Source organism: Sminthopsis crassicaudata, chromosome 4, assembly GCF_048593235.1.
Source record: "Sminthopsis crassicaudata isolate SCR6 chromosome 4, ASM4859323v1, whole genome shotgun sequence".
Lineage (NCBI taxonomy): Eukaryota > Metazoa > Chordata > Mammalia > Dasyuromorphia > Dasyuridae > Sminthopsis > Sminthopsis crassicaudata.
Genome location: NC_133620.1, coordinates 237,914,194 through 237,938,772, shown reverse-complemented (window position 1 = coordinate 237,938,772; position 24,579 = coordinate 237,914,194). Strand labels below are relative to the sequence as shown.

The window sequence follows — 24,579 nt, the reverse complement described above, 5'->3', positions numbered from 1 at the left end:
ATCATAATCTATTTATGTTTTTTGAAAGAAAATTTGAAAGCAAAATGTCTTTAGCTTCTGTTTCTCTTCTAGTAATTTTGTCCAGTGATGATGAGGATGACATTGACAACGGGAATACTAACAGAAGAGAAAGCATATCACCTCGGCCTGCAGATTCAGCACGTTCTTCCCCAGCACCCTCTACAGGAAAAGTAGAAGCTGCACTGAAAGAAAATAGCTGTGGATTAGAACATAGAGGGAGAAGTACTGCAACAGAATCAGAATTGGTGGTCACAATACCAAGAAAAGCAAGAATGAAAGATCAGGTATTCTTTCATTCTTAATGAATGCCTAGGATTCAAAACAGTGTTATTAGTCTATCCATCCATTTTTGCAGTGGTTATAAGGAATAGTAAGCTCTCTGTGTTCAAGGAGCATATCTTCTACAGACTTAAAGTACTGCTCAGTGCACAGTATATGCCGAATCTTATGTTAAAATACTGAATTTCCACTTCTAAAGGTGTTATCCTTTTGAAAAGAGCCTTTTAAATTTAAGTAATCATTCATCAATTTATTTTCTAAAGAGAAGGCATATTGAAAAATTATAAACTGAAATTTTAAGCACTTTAGTTTTTATGCACTAATTTTGACTATTCCAAATAGTGTTTATTTTTTATACTTGATTCAAGTGGACTTGAGCTTATAACCTCTAACACTTACAATTATGTAACCATTGACAAGATATATTTTGAACATATTTTGTCATCTATAAAATAGGGATAATAGTACCTCCAGAACTTTGTTAAACTCACACAGAAACTCTCACAGAAATTCTGATATTCATAGAAAATAGCATGAAATTCAAAACACAAATGTTTATATATAAATCATGTGGGAAATAAGAGTCCTGGGACCACCAAAAAGTAATCTTTACCTAGATAGGTGTAAGTGCACTTTTCTGAATATAGTACATTATAACAAAACATTAATTCTGATATGTAACACAGTAACCATGAAATAACCTGTAAAATACAGGGGAAAGGAGAGGCAACAGCAGGGAAAGGGGAAGGGAAGGGCTGTAATGTGAGAAGAACCCTCAAGTACAAAAAGGAAAGGGATAACCTGCCATTTCTAATCTCCTTTTTGACTGAACTTGATCCTTGGGGTGGAGATGGAGGGTGACCACCATCTCATTTGCCCACAAATTTAGTTGCTTTTCCAATTTGTAAATTTTCTTATCATGTAATTGAAAGGTTAATGTAATTCTTTTTGGAGCAGATTGACAGTTACTTTAATGAATACATTTCTCCTTTTTGTAGATAGTATGAACTATTAATTTGTTAAAGGCAAACTCACCATCAACAGCTACTGCAGACATTTTAGCATGAAGTTTGTTTAATGCTTTATTTTCACTAGGCCACATTACTAACTTTGCACATGCTTGGGCTTAGAGCCCAAAGTACTTGAGCTATTTGGAAGCATGATTGCAACACAAAACTTTGAGTTTTAAAGGCATGCAATAAAAAAATACATAGGGAACTTTTCATAGAATGAACAAGACCAGTAAAATGCCTAGCAGGATACCAGCTTCTCCACAAACTTGAACGCCTCACCTTTCCTTTTTTTCCCCCTCTATTTTATAATTTTATATAGCTATGAATGTTCACACTTATCACTGTATATAAGTGAAAATTAGGTACCTACTACTTATAAAGACGTGCAAATGCTTGAAGTCACTAAAGTTAACTTCATGAATACTTAAATGTTGAAGATTAACTATACTTCAAGATTGTCATGAGGTTCAAATTCAGTAATGCCATAGAGAACATTCTGTAAGCTTCATTTGGTTAGGATATTATGGAATAAACATAATTATGCTATTAAAACTTAATTTCTCCTGGGTGCTATTCTTGAATTTATATAAGAAGCTGATCATCTTAGTGCCGATTTTTAATAATTGAAACGAGAAATCATTCTTCTTTTCTAGTTTGGCAATTCTGTACCAAATACACCTCTAAAACGTCGTAAAGTTGCTTCTCCAGAAACTTTAGTTGATACTACACCTTTAAATTTCCAAAGTCACTTTGAAAGTGTTATTTTGAATTGTCGGAGTATACGAATAGGAACTCTGCGTCGAATGGTAGCAGAGCCTGTAATTGTGAGTACATTCCTTACTTTTTATAATATCTTATCTTACTTGATTTTAAGTTGAATAAAAATCTCATTCTGTATCTACAGTTAGTATCAATGATAACCATTTGCTTTAATTTTATATGTTCAAACTTGATAACTTCAAATTCAATACATGGTCCAGAAGGTGATTCATAATTGCTTTGTCACTTGAGCAAAGTACAGCTTAGAAAAAATTCATTGATTCATTTTGAAAGGAATTCCAAAAAAGAAAAGTGCCAGTAATAGCATCATCAAAATCGAAAGCTCCTAAATTAGTGAAAAAATACTGCAAGCATCCAGAAAGAAGCAGTAGCAAGGAGCTGCAATCAAGATCATATGAGACCTGATAGTTACTAACATAAATGGGAGGTCTTGAAATGCAGTATTTCTTTCTTTTTTTTTTTTTTAATAGTATTTTATTTTTCTAAATACATGGAAAGGTAATTTTCATTTACCTTTGCAAAAAGTTGTGCTCCAAATTTTTCTCCCTTTTCCCCTCCCCCAAAATAGCAAGCAATCCAATATAAGTTAAACTTCTACAGTTCTTTTAAACATATTTCCATATTCATCATGCTATGCAAGAAAAATTAGCTCAAAAGGAGAAAAAAAAATGAGAAAGGAAAAAAAAAAGCAACAAAAAAGGTGACAATTCTGACTTTTTTTTTTAGTTCTATATAACTTTTTTCATTGTTCTTTTATAAGTCTGCAGAATACTCACCCAACACTTCTATCATTTTGGGGGGAGTTGGTAATGGGGCTGGGATGTATGCTGGTGTGTGTAAATGTATTTGCTACTGAAACCTATAAGAAAACTATTACTTATCTTTATTGCTTGATCAGTCCATATGTTTTCCCAGAAAACATGTATTTGAAGTCTGTTGTTCTGGGTTGTTTTTTTTTTTCCACAAGTAATATTTGGTAATGTGCCTTTTGAAAGTTACACACATAGTAATGTGTCTTTTGAATGTTACCATGAATTACTTGCAGATTTAGTTACTCTAAAATGGTTGCATCACATGATTTGCATGCTGGAAGTGGCATTCAAAAGAACTTCAAGGAGAAGTTCTAGGTCATTAAAATCACTACTTTTTTTTTTTTTTTTTTTTTTTTTTTTTTTTTTTTTTTTTTTGAGGCTGGGGTTAAGTCCAGGGTCACACAGCTAGGAAGTGTTAAGCGTCTGAGACCAGATTTGAACTCTGGTCCTCCTGAATTCAAGGCTGGTGCGCTATCCACTGTGCCACCTAGCTGCCCACCAAATCACTACATTTTCTAAAATTCATTCCAACATTTTCTCTTGTTAATTGCCCATCTTCATTTTTTTTCCATGACAAGTATATATATAGACAGATAGCAGACTTTGATGTTCATCTAGGTACAAATGATAGTCTTGTATTCATTTGGTTTCATGTGGTGAGTAGCTAGGCTCATGAAAATTTAGGGGTCTCATTTAAAGGGCCATACATTTTTTGACACTTGACACAAGGAGCACAGTGTTCTGGGTAAACAAGTTTTTTAGGATTTGACCATATATGTAATCATTTTTTCCTTTTTTTCCTTTTTTTTTTTTTTTTTTTTTTTTTTTTTTTTTTTTAATAACTTGAAAATGGATCCCTTTTGATGGGATATCTTTGAAATTTTCATCTTCAGTACAAACCTCCTGTGAATACATATACTTTAGTAAGTGTGGCCATTTTCATTTAATTCCCACTAGTTTCGTTCCTGCTTCTTGTAGTACATTTTAGATATAGAGATAAAGAAGTCCGTGTGATTTTTTTTTTTTTTTTTTTTTTTTTTTTTTTCAAATTATCATATTAGTGAGTATATTCAAAACTAAAGAGCTGGATACAAATGGTTTAGTGTCAGTTGGAAGAAGGTATGTATTTCAATGTAAGGATCTTGACCCTTTCTTGTGTGGAATTTTTTTAGTGCCTTAACTAAATTCATACTTTCCTTGTTTATAGATTACACAGTACTAGATATAGTGGCTTACAAGGGATAACAAAATTAAAAAAAAAAATTACTAGAGATCAAATCTGTAAGATTGAATTTAATAGTGATAAATGCTATTATATTTGGGTTCCAAAATACCAAGTAGTTAAAAATAGGTATGGCTAGCTAAAACTTCTTGGAGAGGAGGGGTAGGAATATGAGGAGTTACAATATGAGAACATTAAATAGCTAATATAATAGTAGACTGCTTTAAGAAATGCATATATCCACAATTAGGGAGGTATTAATTTTCATTTATATTTTCTTATAATTCATCTAGAATAATCTTTTCTATTCTAGGCACTACTTATAGGAATTACATCAAAAAAAGCTTAAACTGTTTCCAAAAACCAAGATTGGTAGGGATCTCAAAATCTTGCCTAATGAGGATCAACTGAAAAAATCTACACTTGATTCTCTAGAATGTACTATCTCTTTGTTCACTGTTTTCAAAAGTGTATAGAATATACAATAGTATATTTATTATATTCTTTGAAGCATTTGATTCAGTAGAGGAAAATGAAAATATAATTCTAAGAGCATTCAAGAATCCTTGTTTGATACAACCAGAGAGGTAACTTTTTAAAGTAATCCTCTATAACTGTCAAGGGAAGTACAAAAGAAATAGACAGGCTCACCGGATCTATTCATCATTAGTGAGGTTGCCATGCTTAGATTGACAAAATGAAGGAGTCTTTTTTGCAAATGACATTTTAGGATATGTCAAACTCCAAATAACATAGTACCTCTTCAGTGCTATCAGTGGCTTTCAAAAGAGAGTGACCTAATAGTGCATGCAGGAAAAAAGTATAATAAAACAAAACCATTTCTCATTTTAATATCTGATATTTGCTTACTTTGAATAGATCACTAGCTGAATTAGTTAGTCCTTACAAATATCTTAAATGAAATAACTAAATGACATAAAGAATAAAAGTAAATAGACCTGGAATCTGGAAGGCCTGAATTCAATTCTCACTGGCTATATGAGCCTGGGCAAGTCACTTAAGCACTGTCTGCCTAGGTTTTTTCATCTATGAAGCAGAGATAATAACAGCACTGATCTTCTTGAGTTGTTGTTTGGATCAAATGAGAGTAATAATCGCTTATACATGTACAATTTTCTAAGACTATAAGATACTAGTCTGCATTGGTATCGAGTTCTCTCTTCCCTTCCCAGTTTTATTTATTTCTTAAACAAAATTTATTTTTTCTTCCTCATGCTCTCTCCCTGAAATCAGAAACATATCTTAATTTTACATCATCCCTCCTTCTCAGAAAACCTGTTTTAACATAGATCTCCTGGAATCATAGAGTTCTTTGGAGCTTAGATCCTCTGGAAAAAATAAATCTGGAATCTCCAGTCACTTTATTGTTCTAAAATGTTTGTCTTTACAGTATTGCTAGTGGTACAGATTTGTGAATGAAAAGGATTCTGCCGATTTTATTCTTCATCAATTCTTAAAAGAACATAACCTTTCATCTTATGACAAGATAGTGTACATACAGAAACAACACACACACACACATCCCACATATACTACAATTTGCTCATCCATTCCAATTTTGTTGTCACTAAAGATCAGCTTGGTTTTTGTTTGTTTGTTTGTTTGTTTCTGTTTTTGTTTTTGTTTTTAGTATATATGCACAAATAGGTCCTTTTTCTTTGAATTTAAATACTTTTTATCAATTTTACCAGCCTAATGGAGGTAGTGGGATAGATCTTCAGTTGCTTCAATTTTCATTTCTCTAAATATTAGTGATTTGGGATATATTTTTTTTCCATCTTGTTGTTAATAACTTAGATTTTTTTTTTCCTTTGAAAATAGTTGGGGAATGATTCATTCTTACAGATGCAGAATTAGATACATACACATTGCATATGTATAAAATCTTGGAAATAAGATTTAGAGAAACAGTGCAGTTTTTTTTCAGTTAGCATTTCCCTTCTAATTTTATCTTCATTGATTTGTTTATTCAATTTTGTCCATTCCCTTTGGTTATCAACTCATTTCTCATCTGTGAAATCTAAATGCTAATTTTATTTACTCTTCTTATATGTTTATGATTATTTCAAAGCATTTGTATTTGGAGCTTATCTTAGTATATGATGTAATGTGTCAGTCAAAATCTAATTTATTTCAGTTTGCTTCATTCATTCATTCATTTGTCATTGCCTCTTGATCTGGGATCACAAGGTTTATTGAACAAGTTAGATTCATTAGATTTTGTATATAATGTAACTAGTCTGTTCTACTCATCAATCTCTATTTTTTAACATGTCATTTTGGTGCTTGCTGCATTGCAGTATGTGAGTTTCGGTGCTCCTAGGTCCCTTTCTTTGGTACTTTTTCATCATTTCCTTTGAGATTTTTTGACCCTTTATACCTCCAGGTGAATTCTTTTATTTATTTTTCCCAAAATTTATTTTATTTGAAGAAACAGAATAAGCAAAAAAAAAAAAAAAAAACCAAAACAAAACAAAACCAGAAAAGCAATACAAAACAAAATGAAATAAAAACAAAAGAAAACGTTATCATGTACCCAGCAGAACATCAGGGAGGATTCAAAATATCTAACAGCAAATAACCAATTTAAGAAGATATGTGTGTGTGTGTTTATTAGTAGAAGAAATATTCACTAATGTCCTTATTTACTTTATTCTTTTTCCCCATTTCATTCCCCCCACACACACACACTCCTAAGAAGGTTATAGTTAAGAAAGTATATATTTATATATACATATGTAGATATATACATAAATACACATATCTCCCTTTCATGCCCCCCCATTCCCAAGCAAGTTATAGTTAAGAAAAAATACATTTATGTATACATAAGTGTGTGTATATATATACATGCTCACACACATACCCAACATACACAAGTCTTTCTTATAAATTCTGCTTCATAACTTGGCTTACTATTATATCTCCTACCCAGAGATATCTCCCTTCTTCCCTCACCCTTAGCTTCTCTATCCTCTTATCTCTCTCCTGCCTTCTTTTTTTTTTTTTCCCTGAGGTAATTGGGGTTAAGGGACTTGCCTTGGGACTATTAAGTGTCTGAGATCACATTTGAACTCAGGTCCTTCCTTCTGACTTAAGTGCTGGTGGTCTCTCCACTGTGCCATCTAGTTGCCCCCACCTTATTTCTTTATATATTTTTGAGGGTGCTAAACCCTTGATAGTATATATGCAGTGTTGCCTATTGAACTCATTCTGGATGTAAGTTTTTAAAACTACAAGCTCTCTTCTCTCCTCTAAAACCTTTGTGTCTATTCTTAATCTGTACCTCATTTGTATAACATTACTATTTTTATCTTTACTCTGCCCATTTTTCTTTTGAGCTTACCCTATTGTTGATGTATAGTATACATTTCCCATGTTTAAAAAAAAAAAACCCAAAACATTTTATCCATGTTTGAACAGTTTGTCTATGTTGAGTTCTTTAAAATTGCTCTTTGATATTGACTCTTATATGTTAAATTTTCTGTTAAGTTAGGGTTTGGTTGATAGAAAGTCCTGAAAATCTCTTAAGTTCATTGAGTATCTATTTCTCATTCAAAATTATAGATAATTTTGCTGGGTATGACATTTTTGGCTGTAGGCCTAGCTCTTTTGCTTGTCTATAAATATGATTCCAAGAACTGCAGTCTTTTACTGTAGCTGCTGCTAAGTCTCATACAATTCTAAGTGTAGCTCCAGCATGTTTTTCTTATTTCTTACAAAATTTTCTGGAAGTTTTGAAATATGCCTGTGTGTTTTCCTTAAAGAATCTTTTAGGTGGTGTTGGTTTAATTTTTTCTATTTCTATTTTCCCCTGTTACTCCAGGACAATTGTCTATGATTATTTCCTGCATTGTTGTGTTAAGGTTTTCTTTTTTGTTCACAACTTTCTGGTAGTTCAAGTATTATATTTCCTCCTCTTGATCTGTTTTCCAGATATATTGTTTTTCTTATGAGATATTTCACATTCTCTTCTGTTTTCTCATTCATTATCATCTGTTTTGTTATTTCTTGGTCTTTCAGATCTTCTGGCTTCTCGTTTCCTGATTCTAATTTTTAATTTAATTTAATTTTCTTCTTTGAGATGCTATATGTACTTCCTTTTTTAATTGGTTGTTTTTTTTTTTTTTTTTTTCCATAATCTTTTTTCCCCCCCTCCTTTTTCTGAGGCTGGAGTTAAGTGACTTGCCCAGGGTCACACAGCTAGGAAGTATTAAGTGTCTGAGACCAGATTTGAACTCTGGTCCTCCTGAATTCAAGGCTGGTGCTCTATGCACTGCGCCACCTAGCTGCCCCTTTTTATTATAATCTTGTTTTTCATGGATGGTTTTAATTTCTTTCCTCAGTGTCTCTCATTTGATTTTTGAATTCTTTTTTTGAGTTCTATAAATTCTCTCTGGACAGGGAGACATTTCGTGTTATTTTTTGGTGTAGAAGCTTTTCTTTACTAAAATGTCTTTTTCTGAAGATGAATCGTGGTCTTCCCTATTCCCATAACATGTTTCAATGGTTCTTTGCAGTCGTTTTTTTTTTTTTTTTTTAAACTTGGAATGGGTGGATGGTGCTTCAAGCTTCCTTTCAGCTCTCCACTCTGACCAGGAACCTCAAAGGGGGGGGGGGTTTCCACCTTTTTTGCAAGTGCCCACAGCCAACAGTGCCCTGCTACTTCTGCAATCACCAGGTATCCTTTTTGTCTCAACAACACAGCTGGGCCTGGTGTTCCCTACTCAATCCCTCTCCATTCTCCCCCCCCCCCCTCAAATAGTCTGCTAGGTGAAAGTCTTTGTAGTTCCTGCTGAGGCTCCAACCACAACCATCTAGCCCTAGGATCCCCACTTGATATTTCTTTGGAGCTAGCCTGGAGATGTTTGCACTTCAGACAGGTTAATCAGGGCCTGCCATCTTCTTAGGTTGTACCCTGAGAGGAACTCTGTTCTGCCCCAAGTCTTTTTTATTTTTTACTAGTCATTGTTCACCCTGAGGTGCAAATTTGTTATATTTGTGGGAGAACTAAAGAGAGCTTGAAATTTACCAGCCTACTCTGCCATCTTCCCAGAATCCTTGAGAAGTTTTTTTGTTTTTCTAGGTCTATAAATTAGTCCTCCAGTAGTTTAATTGGTATGACACTGAATAAGCAAATTAATATAGATAATATTGTCATTTTATTAATTCAGTTTGTCATGAGAAATTCTAATTTCTTTAGTTATTTATTTTTAGGTAATTCTTTAGAATATTTTGTATCATTTTAGACTACCAAGTATTTTCTTCATTCTCTACTTATTTTAAAACAATTTTTCCTTCTATAGTAAGAGTTTCATGCAGTCCTTAGAGCACGGGTTCTAATCTTTAAATATAATAATTTTTCTTTACTAAGGAAATAAATAAAAGAGAAGATCAGGCCTCAAAAAAGCAGCTTATTCATGGTCCCACAATTAGCATAAAAATTGTGACTTAAGCCTAGGGCTTACAAATGAGTTAGAAGTGAAATAAAAATTAAGTTTCACTTCAGAATGATAAAAGTAGCAAAGAAGATAAAAGATGGAAATACAATTGAAAGGGCTTCATGACTAGCATGATTTATGAGGATTACTAGTGGAATATCTAACCATTCTAGAAAAAGAAATTTTTTAAATAAGGTATAAAAAGTCATTAAATCCTCACTACTGGACAAGTATCCTTAGGTCAAAGACAAAAATAAAATACAGAATACAAAATTATCCATGGCAGTACATTTTGTAGTTATAAAAATATGTAGATGCCTGTAAATTCAGGAATAGCTAAATAGGTTGGAATATGAATGTAATTGAATACTGTGTTATAAGAAATAATAAATCTGAGGAATTCAGAGAAGTCTGGGAAGATTTGTGTAATTTAATACTAAGAAATAAAGAGAACCAAGAGAATAATATGCATAATTATAAATGAGACCACTGAAAGGCAGCTTACCTCCTATTCATGTATTGATCAACTTATCTATTGCTTACTTGTATTTCTTTGTTACAAAATGGGATTCACTTTGATTATATAGCAGGATATACTTAAAACTGCTTATTATTTAAAAAAAACTAATGAATCAAGTCAACTTAATGTTTTATTATTCCTTTTTTACAGTTTTGTTTAGATTTTATCAAGATTCATCTGGAGGGTAAGATCTTTTACTTTTTTCTCATTCCAATGATTAAAGTATGTTTTATAAAAACATTAGATGTTGTGGTGCTAAAGGAGTAGTTACTAAAGTAGTCATTCAATATCTTCATCAAATGCTTAAGCAGTCTTTCAATATATTTCCTTTTTCTTTGATCTTTCAATGGGTGAATAATACAAAGATAAATAGAGTACAGTCTAATAAAGCATCATCTTAACCTGAAGCACATGGAATGACTAAAATTGAGCTTTATACTAAAATCGTAGAAACTGAAAATAAAACTAGAAGACCTGGGTTTACGACTTGTATTTTCATAACTTATTGATTGATTATGTGATCATAAATACAGTCATTGACTGACTATATGATCATAATTACAGTAGCATAGAGTGTTTAAAATATTAAAGTTCTTTATATATTTTATCCTATTTGATATATTGCATAGATTTAAAGCTTAGAAGGGAATTTAGAGGATATTGAGTCCCTTTCCTTTTACAGATGAAGAATACTGAGGCTTAGAAAGGTTACCTGCCTCTAAAATATAGGTGATAATGGCTGCAATTACCTTCTCTAGAATTGTGAGCCTCAAATTAGTTAGTTTTAATGCACTCTTTAACTATTGCTGTTGACTTTAATAGTCAAATTAATAGCACACTTTTCTCTTTAAAACTATACTGTTTAAAAAAAAAACCTACAAGTTGTAATAAATACAACTTGTCTTATCCTTTTATCTGGTTTGAGGAATATTTTGCTGATTTTTTTTTTTTTTCCTCCAGAGTTTGAAAGTGGTGATATACAAGAGATTGATTTAAAAACCGCTGAACTTACTAAATGTGAATGGTGTAGTGTCAGAAAATTACCTGTAGTATTTCTCCAAACAGTACCAGCTGCTTGTCATAGCCTGAGAATGCAACTGAAGATGAATCGAGAAAGAGATAATTCTTGGTATGATTGTGAAGGAGAAAGTAAGTTAAATTGATAAGTTGAAAATTGGGTTGGGGCCAAGTAAATATATATATGTATGTTATTCTGCCTGGTTTAAAGGAAGAGGTTCAACAACATCAGAATTCATTTACTTATTACTTATACATCAAATACTAGTTTAGTGTATTCTTTATAATAGATGCTCAATAATTATTTTGTAGATTTTGTTGAAGGCTGCTGCAGTCTTAGCTTATATGAGGTGGTTAAAAAATGGAAACATTTCCCCCCCCCCCCCAAATTCTCTCCCTCATTTCCATCATTTTCCACTCATTAAGAAGGAAAAAAATATGGTACATAGAGGAAGTCATGCAAAAATAATTCCACATTAGCCATGTTGGGGAGGTGGGGCAGGAAACTTTTTTTTTTTATCTGCCCTGAGTCCATCATTTTTTTGTCTAAAGCTGCAAAGCATTTTACTTCAAGAGCTCTTTAGAGTTATGGTGGGTCATTTTATATTGATTAGAATTACAAAATTATTCACAGTTGATTATCTTGATAATTTTGCTGTTACTGGGTAGATTATTCTCCTGGTTTTGCTCACTTCACTTTGTATTATTTCAAAGAAGTCTTCATAAGTTTTCCAGAAACTGTCCCCATCATCATTTATTACAGTGTGAGAGTATTTCATCATATTCATATACCATAACTTGTTCAGCACTTCCTAAACAGACGATGAACATCCATCCCCTCAGTTTCTAAGTTGTCATTGCCAAAGAGCTGCTATATGTTTGTGCATATAAGTTCTTTCTTTTTTCTTCCTTTTTCTATTCCTTGGGGTATAGATGTAGAAGCAATAATCTTGGTTCAAAGGATATGACTGTTTTATAGCTCTCTAGGCATAGTTATTTGGAACATTGTCTAACCTACTTGTAAATAACTTATTAAACCAATTTAAAGTATTGGATTTGTTGCATATGTTTATGCTATTTAAGTTACTTGATTGATACATCTTTATGGGTTGAACCCGGTTTCCTAACTGCTCCACGGACAGACTCAAAAGGCCTTTGATCACATATGTGTTTCACCCTTTCCAGATAATGACTATCTTAGTGTTATTCAATTAGTGAGCAGTATTCAATAATACTTAACTCTGTTCTGAGCATTATCTTAAATATAGTTATCTGAGAAGCTGGCTGTCCCTGACAGAGGACACTGCAGCTAGTTATAGTGTGTTTACTTGTTTCCAATTAGAAAAATAAAAATATGTTATATTTCAGAATCAGTTGTGGCCTTTCCCCCCCAATGTTGACAAATACATTTCTTTCTTTTTAGGTCCTGAAGAACAATATATCATTTTAATTTTTGAAACTGGCCTTGATACACAGGCAACTATAGTATTTGAAAATATCATTACTGAAATTGGTAACAGAAATAATATTCCTGATTTTTTTGTGAAAATCTCCTTTGAAGAAGCCAATGGAAGACTTGTTGCTTTTACAAAAACTTATGAAGAAGTTTCCAAAGCAAGTTCTCTGCAAAAAGAAAGCAAAATAAAAAATGTAATTTTTCTTTAAAAATAACTTTACAATTGTAATGTCCTCCAAGGAATACTTAGAATCTTAAAATTTTAAATATGGTTGAATTCATCACAAAGCCTTTTGTTATGTTAATTAGTTTAGTCATCACATTGTTCTTGTGTAGTTAAAGTATGGCAGCAATCATACCAGAAGTCCATATTGTATGCATTCTACTATTCACATTTTTTTTTTCATTCTCTACTTTCTTTCATTGCCCCTCACCTCTCACTTTCCCTTTCTTCATGCCTCAACTTGTAGATAGCATTGGTATAATTGGTATTGGCATAATGCATCCCTTTGTTTATTATCTGTAGGATGGGAATTTTTGAGAAGATAACTTTTATTTTTATTGGCAGTGTATTTATCTCCTTCTAAAAGAGTGGTACTCATTGCAGGTCATTTGGAGCTATATTTGCAGTCACTAATAATAACCAAAAGAGCCATACAATCATAAAAATTTATTAAACTTATTTATACCAAATAGTATAAATGCTTCAATACTTAGAGAACCTAAATTTAACTAAGGTTTGTTACAGATTTTATTTAGCTATCATAATAGTGAACATTTATATAGTAGTTAAGGCTCTGTGCTAAGCAGTTTACAATTATTGTTTCAGCTTAGAAAATCCCTATGATACAGAATGCTATTATTATTTTAATAGATGAGGAAACTGGCAAACAGGATTTAAATGATTTGTCTACAGTGACATAGCTAGTAAATGTCCAGAGGCCAGATTTGAACTTTATTAGACTGTACCACTTGTATGTATGCCCTGTCATTTTAATATGGCTTTTCTTCTGTGATAAAAGCTTAGTGCAGTTAGATAAAGATTAATATAGAGGCAGATTAAGGCAAAACTACTTACAAAATTAAATAGGAGATTAAAGAAATAGTGGAAGTGAACATCTGCTTCTGATTGATTTGGCTTCAGAAGATTCTACTAGAAGAGTAAATGAGACTTAAAATATCTGCTGTAATTTCTGTTTTTTTCTGAATCTCTCATTTTTCTTATATCTACTTTATATCCTATATCACATTTATTAGTGTAAATGATCTGTTCCCCTTCCCTCTCATCATCGAAGTGTTAGCTCCCTGAGAGCAAGGAATGTTTTATTTTTCATCTCTTTTTACATAGTGGCCAATGCAATGCCTTTCATGCAGTTATTACTTAGTAGAGGTTGGTTGAATTAAAACTATTAATCAAAAATAGAAAATTATACCACAGATTTCAGTTGTCCCTTTTGAAAGTTTAGTGCAAAGAAGTGTTTCTTGATTCATTCTTAGCCTGTCACTTAACTTTAAAAAACAAAATCTATATATAATTCTTCCCTCTGTGTTTATATTCTTTTTTTTTTTTTTTTTTTTTTTTTTTGAGGCTGGGGTTAAGTGACTTGCCCCAAAGTCACACAACTAGGAAGTATTAAGTGTCTGAGACCAGATTTGAACTCGGGTCCTCCTGAATTCAAGGCTGGTGCTCTATCTACTGTGCCACCTAGCTGCATGTAAGAATCAATTTCATCTTGGCTTTGGAAACTAATAGTTATTTTAATTTTCTTTACAAGGTTTCATTTGAACCTAAAATACAGTTAAGAAATATAACACCACAGTTCCAGTTTTTTGATGAGGACGAGGAAATTGGAGAACCACATACTGTCTTTATTGGCCCTATTGAAAAGTGAGGATCATTCTATACTCTTAAATGATGCTATATTATTGGGGGGGGGGAGTGTATGTGTTTATGTGTACTTTTTTTTTTTTTTTTTTTTTTCTTTTTGTTTCAGATTGATAGTATATCCACCACCTCCAGCTAAGGGAGGCATCTGTGTTACTAATGAGGATCTGCACTGTCTAAATGAAGGAGAATTTTTAAATGATGTTATTATAGATTTTTATTTAAAGTAAGTTAATTTTTCTGTTTATATTTTTAGTGATATAGAATCATTAATTGTTAAAAATTCTTGTTACAGTTTTGGTTTTCATTTTCTATATACATTAAACATTTTACTGGAGTACATTAAATAGGATTATGTCAGACAAACCAAAAGAGAATTTGTTTCATTCATTTTTAGTTATAAAAGAAATCAATTCTAGCAAGTCAGCTACAAAGCAAACCATTTTATTAGAGCTATTTTTCTCATATACATAAAACTATTTATTCTTTTGGAAAATGTTCAGTTCTGACATATATTTACACAAAATGTAGAAAAAATGTTCAAGGAAGATTAGAGGTAGAATTAAACTGCTTTGGATAAAAAGAAAAGGACCCAGAGCTCTCTAGAGACTTACAGAGGACATGCTTATGGCTAAAACATGTTTTGATTGCAAATGGAAACTTGCACAGGTATTTTTGGTAATGGGATTCCACTCTGCCATTCCCTCCTTCAGACTAGCTGAGCTACAAGATCCCTTCCATCTTTAATGTTCTTTGAGCTTTCTAATTTAATTTCTTAGTTTAGCATTTGTTTTTCAAGTTTACAGAACAACTTATGCTTCTGAAATCAGCTAGTAGCACATAGCAGAAATGGGAAAAATATGTTCCTTGGTAGGAAATAACCTTTTATATTCTCCAAATGCTTTTATTTTGGTCTTTTCTTTTCCTCAGATACATAATGTTCTGATTTGCCTAGCACCAATTATAGCATTAACAATATTCTAGGATTCAGTGTGTATGCTATTTGGGGGGCATTAAAAAGTAGTTGAGTTTTATTAGTGTAAAATTTTGTTATTACAAATCTAATAAATGTACTAAATAGACTTCCTGATTCATAAGAACTGAAACATTAGTTTTCCTAAAATTAAAAGTATCTTATAATACCTTTTTGGTTCAGATACCAATTTATGTAACTTTATAAGATGTTATGCTAGAAATCATAAGCATCAGATTTCAGTGATAATGTCAGAGCAATTGAATAAATATGCAATAAATACCTATGCTGTATAAAATTCAGTACATTTTGTAAATTGAAAAAAAATTTGATTAAAAGAATTTTAGAATGGAAAGGATTCCATTGTCTAGTCCAGACTTTTACTTTGAATGAAGAAAATAGTTCCATAAAATTCAGAACATATTCTGGCATTTATTTTTTCCCAACATCCTGACAAGGGAGGGATAGTGCTTTTGCACTGTTAATGCAGGAAAAGCAAATTGAAACTTTTAAAATGTGAACTATTATTCATGTCAAGAGTGGGGCCCAGGCTCTTCCTTTATTCTAGCTATAGTGTTCTGTCCTTTATTTTTAAATCCAAAAAAAAAAAAAAAAAAAAAAAAAGTGATATTTGTAGAGTGTTGTAGTGCAAAACATTTGAAGTACAATAAGTGTTTTTGTGGTGAATTCACTTAAACTGTAGAAAACTTTTTGATACACTTGTAAATATTTCATGGTAAGAAGGAGGAATATGTATAATATGTTATAATTGCTGCTTCTTTCTTCCTCCATCTTCTATATAAAACTTGTGATCCATCCTGCTCAATATAGAAAGTAATGGGCAGATAAGCAATGAGTTATGGATGTGAAATTAAACTGATGATATTCAAAAAACTTCAGATTTTATATAATCAATTTAATAGTAGAAAAATTAATGTGAAATTGGTAGAAATTTTTTGACAGTTTAGATAAAAATACTTAAAACTTTTAAGTCATGGTTTCATTTCTTTGTATTTATCTCAGAGGATGTTATATAAGTGAGTCACCACTGAATAATCAAGTAAAAATCACTTGTTTCAGTTCCAGGAAATGAATACATATTTTGGATTAAATTTCTTTTTGATATCTGCATTTAGATCTAATTATTATTAACATAATAATTGACATTGAAATATAATGGAATTCTCCTGAACTAGGTATTTGGTACTTGAAAAACTGAATAAAGAAGATGCTGATCGAATTCATATCTTTAGCTCTTTTTTCTATAAACGCCTTAATCAAAGAGAGAGAAGAAATCTTCATGAAACAACAAATCTCTCGTAAGTTATGTTAAAAAATTTTTTTTTATTTGTTGATGTTAATAAAAGTTGCAGCATGCTATTCTGATTGGAAAATTGTTTTTTGTAACATCACATAGACTATTTATCTTAGATTGGTAAGTAAAAAAGAGGTGTTATTCCTAATATTTAAATCTAAAGGCAGTTAGCATAATATGCCTGAGTTTTTTTGGAAGGGATTGGGGAGGAGGGCATTTCATTCTTATAAGAGACAATATACAATGTTATGCCAATGGTGATATGATTAATTTTTTGCAAGAAGTGCAAAGCACGTATGTTACCATGACTTCCCTAAAGTACATTAGTTTGAAGATGTGGCTTTATCTCAATCTTTGTTTCTTCTTTTCCGATTCCTAAAAGTTTTTTATTCCAACAAGCATTTAAGTTTTAGTTTGAAAATGAATATTGTTATAAACAACAGGGAGATGATGCTTTAAAAATATTTACATTGCATAATTTCTTAATTTCATCTTATAGAATACAACAGAAGCGACATGGGCGTGTTAAAACATGGACTCGACATGTAGATATTTTTGAAAAAGATTTTATTTTTGTTCCCCTCAATGAAGCGTGAGTAGAAATTTCCTTTGTATCTACTACATTTGTGGTGGCATTTTTAGAATAGATACTTGTTTTTAGGGTAAAACCAAATAAACTGTTAATTACTTTTACAAAACAATTTCTTGTTAAGAATTTGTACATCATAATATTTTGTAAAGCTACTTTTTTTTTTGTAAGATATTTATCTAGTGAATCCCACGTGACATTGCTAGATCATAAAATTTTCACATAGATTAGTATAGCATAATTGTCCAAGTATTTTTCAACTGTTGGACATGTTTTTTAGTTTTTTGTTATCATAAAAATTGTCACTATAAACATTTTCAAATAAAGGTATTTTTTTCTTGTTGTTATCTTCTTTCAAATATAATTCCATTAGTGTAATTTTCCAGATCAGAAGGGAACTGCTGCAATGTCTTGATTTGGGAAGTGATACAATCAGACCTCTGCTTTAAGAATATCATTTTGGCAGTTTATTTTAGAGATTGGATTGGGGAAGGTCATGATTATTAGGAGATTTTTTTTAAGGAGGCTGTTGTAATAATATGTTTGAAGTAGAATGAGACTGATGAAAGAGAAATTGGAAAGATAGATTCGGCAAGATTGCAACTAATTGATAATGAGGGAGTGGGGTGGTAAGTGGGAGTGAAATAATGAGAATAGTATTATGACTAGGAAATGAATTATTATAATTATTTTAAAACGGGTCATGGGATTAATTCATACAAAGATGGAAATGAAAGGAAACAAATTTTTAATAAAATAGGTTCGCCTATGAATCAAATGAGTGAATAATAAAGAACCAGACAGCATATCTATTAAACAGGGTTTGAAATAGTCCTCCCTCTTCATAAGTGACCATTCACATTAGCAATTCAAGTTAATTGGCTTTGAGGAGGAGGGAGGGGAGGGAGGAAGAGAGAAAGAGACAGACAGATAGACACAGTCATTTTTTAAAAGTACTAAATATTTTTAATTTGTTTAGAAGAGCAGAACAAATACTTTTGAAATTCATTATTGATTTTAATGAATGTCACTAATACACAATAATTGGTTTTTTGTTTTTGATATTCTCAATTTTTCTGCAGTGCACATTGGTTTTTGGCCGTTGTTTGTTTTCCTGGCTTGGAGAAACCCAAATATGAACCAAATCCTCAGTACCATGAAAATATTGCCAACCAAAAAAGTTCAGCTGCAGAGGATAGCTGTACTTCTTCTTCTTCATCAAATGAAATGGATAGTTTACAAAACTCTCCTGCCAAGCCTGTAATTAAGAAAATACCAAACAAAAAGCATAGCATGGCTTTAATTGACTCAAGCATTATAAATGAAGAAAGTGACTCATACTGTCAGAGGAGCCCTTGTAGTGGAAAAAGTGTTCTGAAAAAAGTAAATCATATTGAATGTGAAACTAAACTAGAATCTGCCTGTCAGAAACTTGATAATAGGACTAAAGATGAGAATGGCGTGCAAAATGAATTTCTAGCTTCACATCATACAGGTATGTTTTTAAAAAGACTAAGATCTAGAATGATTGTAATGTTTTTTATGAAGAAGATTAAGAATTAAGATGTGGTTTTAAAGGGAAATAAAATCATTTTGGTATTAGAAACAAAGGTAAAGTTTCTCTAATTCCTTGTGTCTTTCAACTATCTTATAATAAATATATTTTAAATATTGCTGATAGTTCTTTCTTATTTCCTTTCATGTGGAAAGATAGAAGATTCCTCAGAATAACATCATAAAAACTTCCCTAAGTGTTTATGTAATGTAGTGTTGCCCTGAATTTAAATTAAAGTCAGATGTGTCAGGTTTAACAAACATTTTTAAAACATTCAATAGTTTATAGTAGTCTTGATTTTTTTTTTTTTTCAGGAGTTTAAAGTATTTTATAAATATATAATATATAGTAACTTTTAAACTTAACAGGAAAAATAATAGGGAAGAGAATATGTATCAGAAAAGATAGAGAAGGAAGAATATAGTTTGGAGAGAAAACACAAAAGGCAAGGAATAAAATTGGGGGGGTAGAAGTTAGAAATAACATTGAAGAATGAGGGTGGGTCAATCCTTCATACCTGTCTTCTTCAGAAATTATGACACAGACTCTTCATTTCAATTCAGCAGATATTTGCTAGGTACTTATTTAATACTAGACATTATGTCAGTAATACAAAGGCAAAAGAAAAAATACTTTTCTCAAAAAGGTTGTAAAATATGCACATATAAACAAGTTTGAGGGAGAAGCCATTCCAGAAAGCCATTTGAGTTAATTCTAGCATTTCAGCAGAGACATAGATAGAAGAGAGTGTTCTAGAGACAAGAAGACAGCAAAGAGAAATAGAAGCCAAACTAGAATGTTGAGTTCAGGAAACAGTTAAGATTCTAATATGGATGGAATGTAGAGTATATTAAAGAGAATAATATTAAATAAGCTGGTTTATGGGGAATCTTAAGAGTGCTTTTTCATCTTTAAAGCAAAAAAGGATTCTCTTTTGTGTGGTAAAAAGGCTTGGATAATCCATTTGGTGAGTGAATGATTATCACTCCTTTGTCTCTTCCTGGGTATATTCTTGGGATTAAAAAGACGCAGTGGTCTTTTTATACTTTTGAATATTTAAAATATTTGGGTGATGATTTTGATGGCATGAAATCTCATATCTAATTGCCATTGATTTGTATAATTTCACAGTCTTCATGTTATGGATATCTTTATCCTATTATAATTTCTTGATTTGTTTTATTTAGCTAAATAGTAAAACATGCTGTGTATGTTTCTTACTCAAATTGCTAGTATTTTGAAAATTTGATTTTGACAGAAATGTGTCACCACTGAACAATATCATTCAAAATGCATTCTGTAAATGTCCAGTTATGTCTTAGTAGGGGAAGAAGTGGTGATTAAGCATTAAGCTGCTTGTAATATAGACAAAGTAATGGGTAATTTTATATTTTACCTGGGTGTTTTAGTATATATAGTCTTGATAATCTTGCTAAAATTTTCAGCCATTCTTAACAGGAGGACTTTGTAATAGTTTACAGGAATAATTTGGAGGTAGTTTTCATTTTATGTTGTGCAGAACATGAGTTTAAAATTTATTTCTTGAAATTGGAAGGAAATTGCAGACCTATTTAATTTGTTTACTCTTATTAGCACCCAACTTTAACACTGGCCTTGTGCCCAGATTTTAATATGTTGGGAAATAAGAGAAAAGTAGAGGCTTTGGATTTGTTGTTGTTCCTTTGTCTTTTGTTTGTACTCATATTAATAGGAGCACCACATATTGCTCATTTGAAAACTATTGATATATTGCTAGATTCTTTTCACCACAATCAAATATAGTATCTTTTTTATATGAGAAAAATTAATTTTGAGTTTCAATGTACCTGATTTTCAAATAGGTTTTGAAACAATCTTTTTACAACATTAGGCATATCGAACCATTTTTGTATCAAAATTTTCCCTTGTATTCACTATAGTTTCCTTTCTTATCCATCTGAGTCTCTCGCACCCAATACCACCACCATCCCTACCACCATCCATTTTTAATAATATCACTTGTCTTATCCTGCCTGTCTCAACTTGGATTACTTTTGCCATAGGCTAATGTCATCTATTACAAATTTCTTTGTTTTCAGTCAAGAAAAATAACATGTATGTATAAAGATGTCTATCATAAACACAAAGTTTAGGAAGGAACATTCTGGCAATTGGTGTCAGGAAAGACTACTTATAGTAGATGGTACTTAAGTTGAGCCTTGAAGGAAATAAGGAATTCTACAAGGTAGACATAAGGATGTTGTGCTTTGTAGGCATAAAGGGTGGCTTATGCAAAAGCAAGGTGACAATCAAGTCTCATTTATGAGTAACAGGTTTTGTATATTTTACTGTATTTAGAGATAGCTTTCTACTTTTGTACTCTGATGTTTCATAAGGGATGATTCATGGACTTTCATTTACTTAGACTCAAAATGCTCCCACAAGCACCTCAAATTTAGCATTTCCAAACAGAATTGTCTTTCCCATTTTCATATATATATATGTATATATATATACATATATATATATATATATATATATATAAAGAGAGAGAGAAAGAAAGAAAGAACACACTAACCAATCTTAAAAAACAATATTGCTGGGGCAGCTAGGTGGTGCAGTGGATAGAGCACCAGCCTTGAATTCAGAGGACCCGAGTTCAAATCTAGTCTCAGATACTTAGCACTTCCTAGCTGTGTGACTCTGGGCAAGTCACTTAACCCCAGCCTCAAAAAAACCAAAACAAAACAAAAAACAATATTGCTGTTATTGTTATTGTATTATTATTGTGTTACTGTATATACCAAAAATGGTTCTCTCCATTCTGCTCATTTCAGTCCTTGTCATTTGATGTAGGTCTTTCCATGGTTTTTATAAGATCATCAAACTTATAATTTCTTATGGCACAGTAGTAATCCATTACAGTCATATACCACAACTTGTTTAGTCAATTGTTAAGCATCTCTGCAATTTCCTATTCTTTGTTCTCCACAAGGAGAGCTGCCATGAATATTTTATAACATATATGTTCTTTTCCTTTTTCCCTGATCATCCTTTAAAATAGACCTATGTCCTTAAATGATTGGATCAGTTCATAATTCCACCAACAATGAATTAGTGGCTCTTTTCATATTCCCTCCAATGCTTGTTTTACATTTTTATATATTTATAAATATATATATTTTCTCCTTCAATCATTTTAGTCAATCTGATAGGTGTAAAATGATATCTCAAGGTTATTGTAATTTGCATTTCTCTAGTAGGCTCATCTTTCCATAACTCCTTGAACCATGACTGGTGCAATTTTTTTATCACTTTTGCCAATCTACAGGGTGTGACTGAAACCTCAAGGTTATTTTGATTTTCAATTGTTGTAGGTGTCAGCAAACATGGCACAAAAAAATAGGGCTTTTCTCCCCCATCAAGCCCCTGGTTATGCAGCCCATCAGCAATCTACACTTCATCTGTGGAGAAATCTCATCCTCTGATTCATGTTTTCCCACTACTCCAGGTTACAATTGCCCTCATGGGTTCTAATACCTCCACTTACAACAGGTAGACTCTTCAGGCAGCAAATTCCCTCTATTCTCATCCAGTATAAGATCTTCTCCCTTTTTGACCATCTCTTTACCCATAGGAATATTCATCAGTAGAATCTCTTCTCTCCTCCCAAAGTTACATCTCCATTTTCGACCTTTTCTGCCCTCTTCCTCCTTACCCACTTCCCTTGTGGGTTCTTTTCTTTCTGAGACCACAGAGGTCACTTTCCTTTCATTGCTAGCAGTTGATTTGAACTGATGCATCATAGTCTTCTCTCCTTCTCTAATCCCACAAAAGAAGCATTCACCTGTAGGTACACACCATTAATGTTCTCTTTTTGCTCTTGTACTATGATCTCTACCAGATTTCCTCCTTCATCCCTTTCTCCTTGTATATATTTAGAACTCTTACTAGACTTTCTGTTATTATTCTGTTGCTATCTTTGCCTGCTGCATTTCATTCATTCCTTTATTTCTGAGATTTGCATTATTTAAGAGGCAAATAAATTTCAATTTTGATTTTCTTTTTTTATTCAAACTTTTCTTTATTACTTTATTATCATTTCATTTGGTTAGACTTAGATTTGTAGGATAGGTTACGCTGTACTATATGCTCTATTTGGAATATATTCTATTAACTCCTTATTTTTCTAGTGGGTATAGTATAGTGTTGCATTTTTCTAAGGTCTTTTCATTTGTATCTGAAGGTCTTTCTCCTGATAGTTGCCTGAATTTGTTGTTGCTGATTTTAATTGAGTTTGCAGCCTTAGATTTTTTTTTTTTTCCTGGAGCTAAATTGTGAATTCACTCAACTGGAATTTGATTTTCTACATTTAAAAATTCTAGGTAGTTTTCTTTTATTATTTCGTTCATTATGGTGTTAAGATTTTTTTGTCCTGTTATAATTTTTCAAGATACCTATGATCCTTATGTTGTCTCTGCTCTTTGTGTCTTTGAATTATTTTCATAATGCACTTATTTTCTTGTGGTGTTCCTATTTTGTTTTTCTTCTAGATTGTCTTCCCATTCTTACAGTTGTTTCTTAGGTGAAACTTGTTAGATTCAAATTTTTTCTATTCCACTCATAATTTTTGCTGTGCAGAATATAAATAACAATCATTTTTTCTTTAAATCACTTGGGGAAAGGTGGGCCATGGTACCATGTTCTCCTTAAATTTCATACAATTCTCTTGTCTCATCTAGTGTTTGATCATTTTTCTAATTTTTGCAGTATTTTTTTCATAGATACCTAACCGTGTTTATTAAATGTTGAATACATTTCCTTCTTTTATTAATTGGTATGTTTCCTATTTATCTTTGGGTTTTCTTGTTTCTAAAATCTTTGTTTCTAAAATCTTTGCTACTTTTTTTTTAGTCTTTATTTCTCTTTCTCTTCCACCTTCCCCCCTTCCCCTTTATTTTCCTTATTGCTCACTACCCGACTAAGCTCCACCTGGATATTATGCTCTTTCTCTCAGGCTTGGTGTAGTGTTGTGTACCCTTCAAAACATAGGGTTTCCTGAATGTGATTATTTGTCCTACTCTTCCCCTCAGATCTTTGACTAGACACTATAAGTTGGAAAATTATTTTGATATAAGCTTGTGTGGTATCGAGGGCAACCTTAAATACTGTTTTGGGACTTGGGGGAGTTCAGAATTAATGAGTTTCAGTTCTTTGAGTAGGGGGCTTATGTTTTAACTTTCCTTTGGATTCTAGTTGCCCTAGAACATAGAGATAGCTAAAATTGTCTTATACTTGATACATAATTAATATTTTGGAAGAAATTTCTGAAGATAAATAAAAAGCAACAATGTTAAATAAGCATGATTTCTATACAAGCCAAAGTGACTAACCTTGAGGTCAAGATGCATGGAAATAATAACCTACAAAAGAATATAGGTAGTCTAGAAAATCAGGACAAATCAGAAAATCTGAAAACCCAGTCCAAGAGAAGCTTTTGTGATATGCACAGTTAACATATATTTAAAGCCATTGTCATCATTACTGAGCCGACAATACAGCCAAAACCTAGTTCAGAGGCTTGCTGTTTGAGGCAAGTGGCTAAAAATGCTATAATCCAAGGGTATAAATTTCAGTATAAATTCTGTGACTTATTTTAATTAGTACTATGACTTTAATAAAGAAAAGTTTTTAAAAAGTC

At 31.8% G+C, this 24,579-nt stretch overlaps 1 protein-coding gene across 3 annotated transcripts in view; it reads left to right on the top strand.

Moving 5' to 3' along the window:
- Positions 1-24,579, top strand: part of SENP6 (SUMO specific peptidase 6) — a 126,796-nt gene that overhangs the window by 92,719 nt on the left and 9,498 nt on the right. For all 3 annotated transcript variants that reach the window (XM_074310474.1, XM_074310473.1, XM_074310475.1), the window contains 10 exons: positions 73-305; positions 1,967-2,137; positions 10,260-10,293; positions 11,070-11,258; positions 12,550-12,776; positions 14,358-14,470; positions 14,577-14,693; positions 16,637-16,759; positions 17,255-17,347; positions 18,427-18,839. In XM_074310474.1, the coding sequence (XP_074166575.1) occupies positions 73-305; positions 1,967-2,137; positions 10,260-10,293; positions 11,070-11,258; positions 12,550-12,776; positions 14,358-14,470; positions 14,577-14,693; positions 16,637-16,759; positions 17,255-17,347; positions 18,427-18,839 (1,713 nt within the window). The remainder of the gene's footprint in view (positions 1-72; positions 306-1,966; positions 2,138-10,259; positions 10,294-11,069; positions 11,259-12,549; positions 12,777-14,357; positions 14,471-14,576; positions 14,694-16,636; positions 16,760-17,254; positions 17,348-18,426; positions 18,840-24,579) is intronic.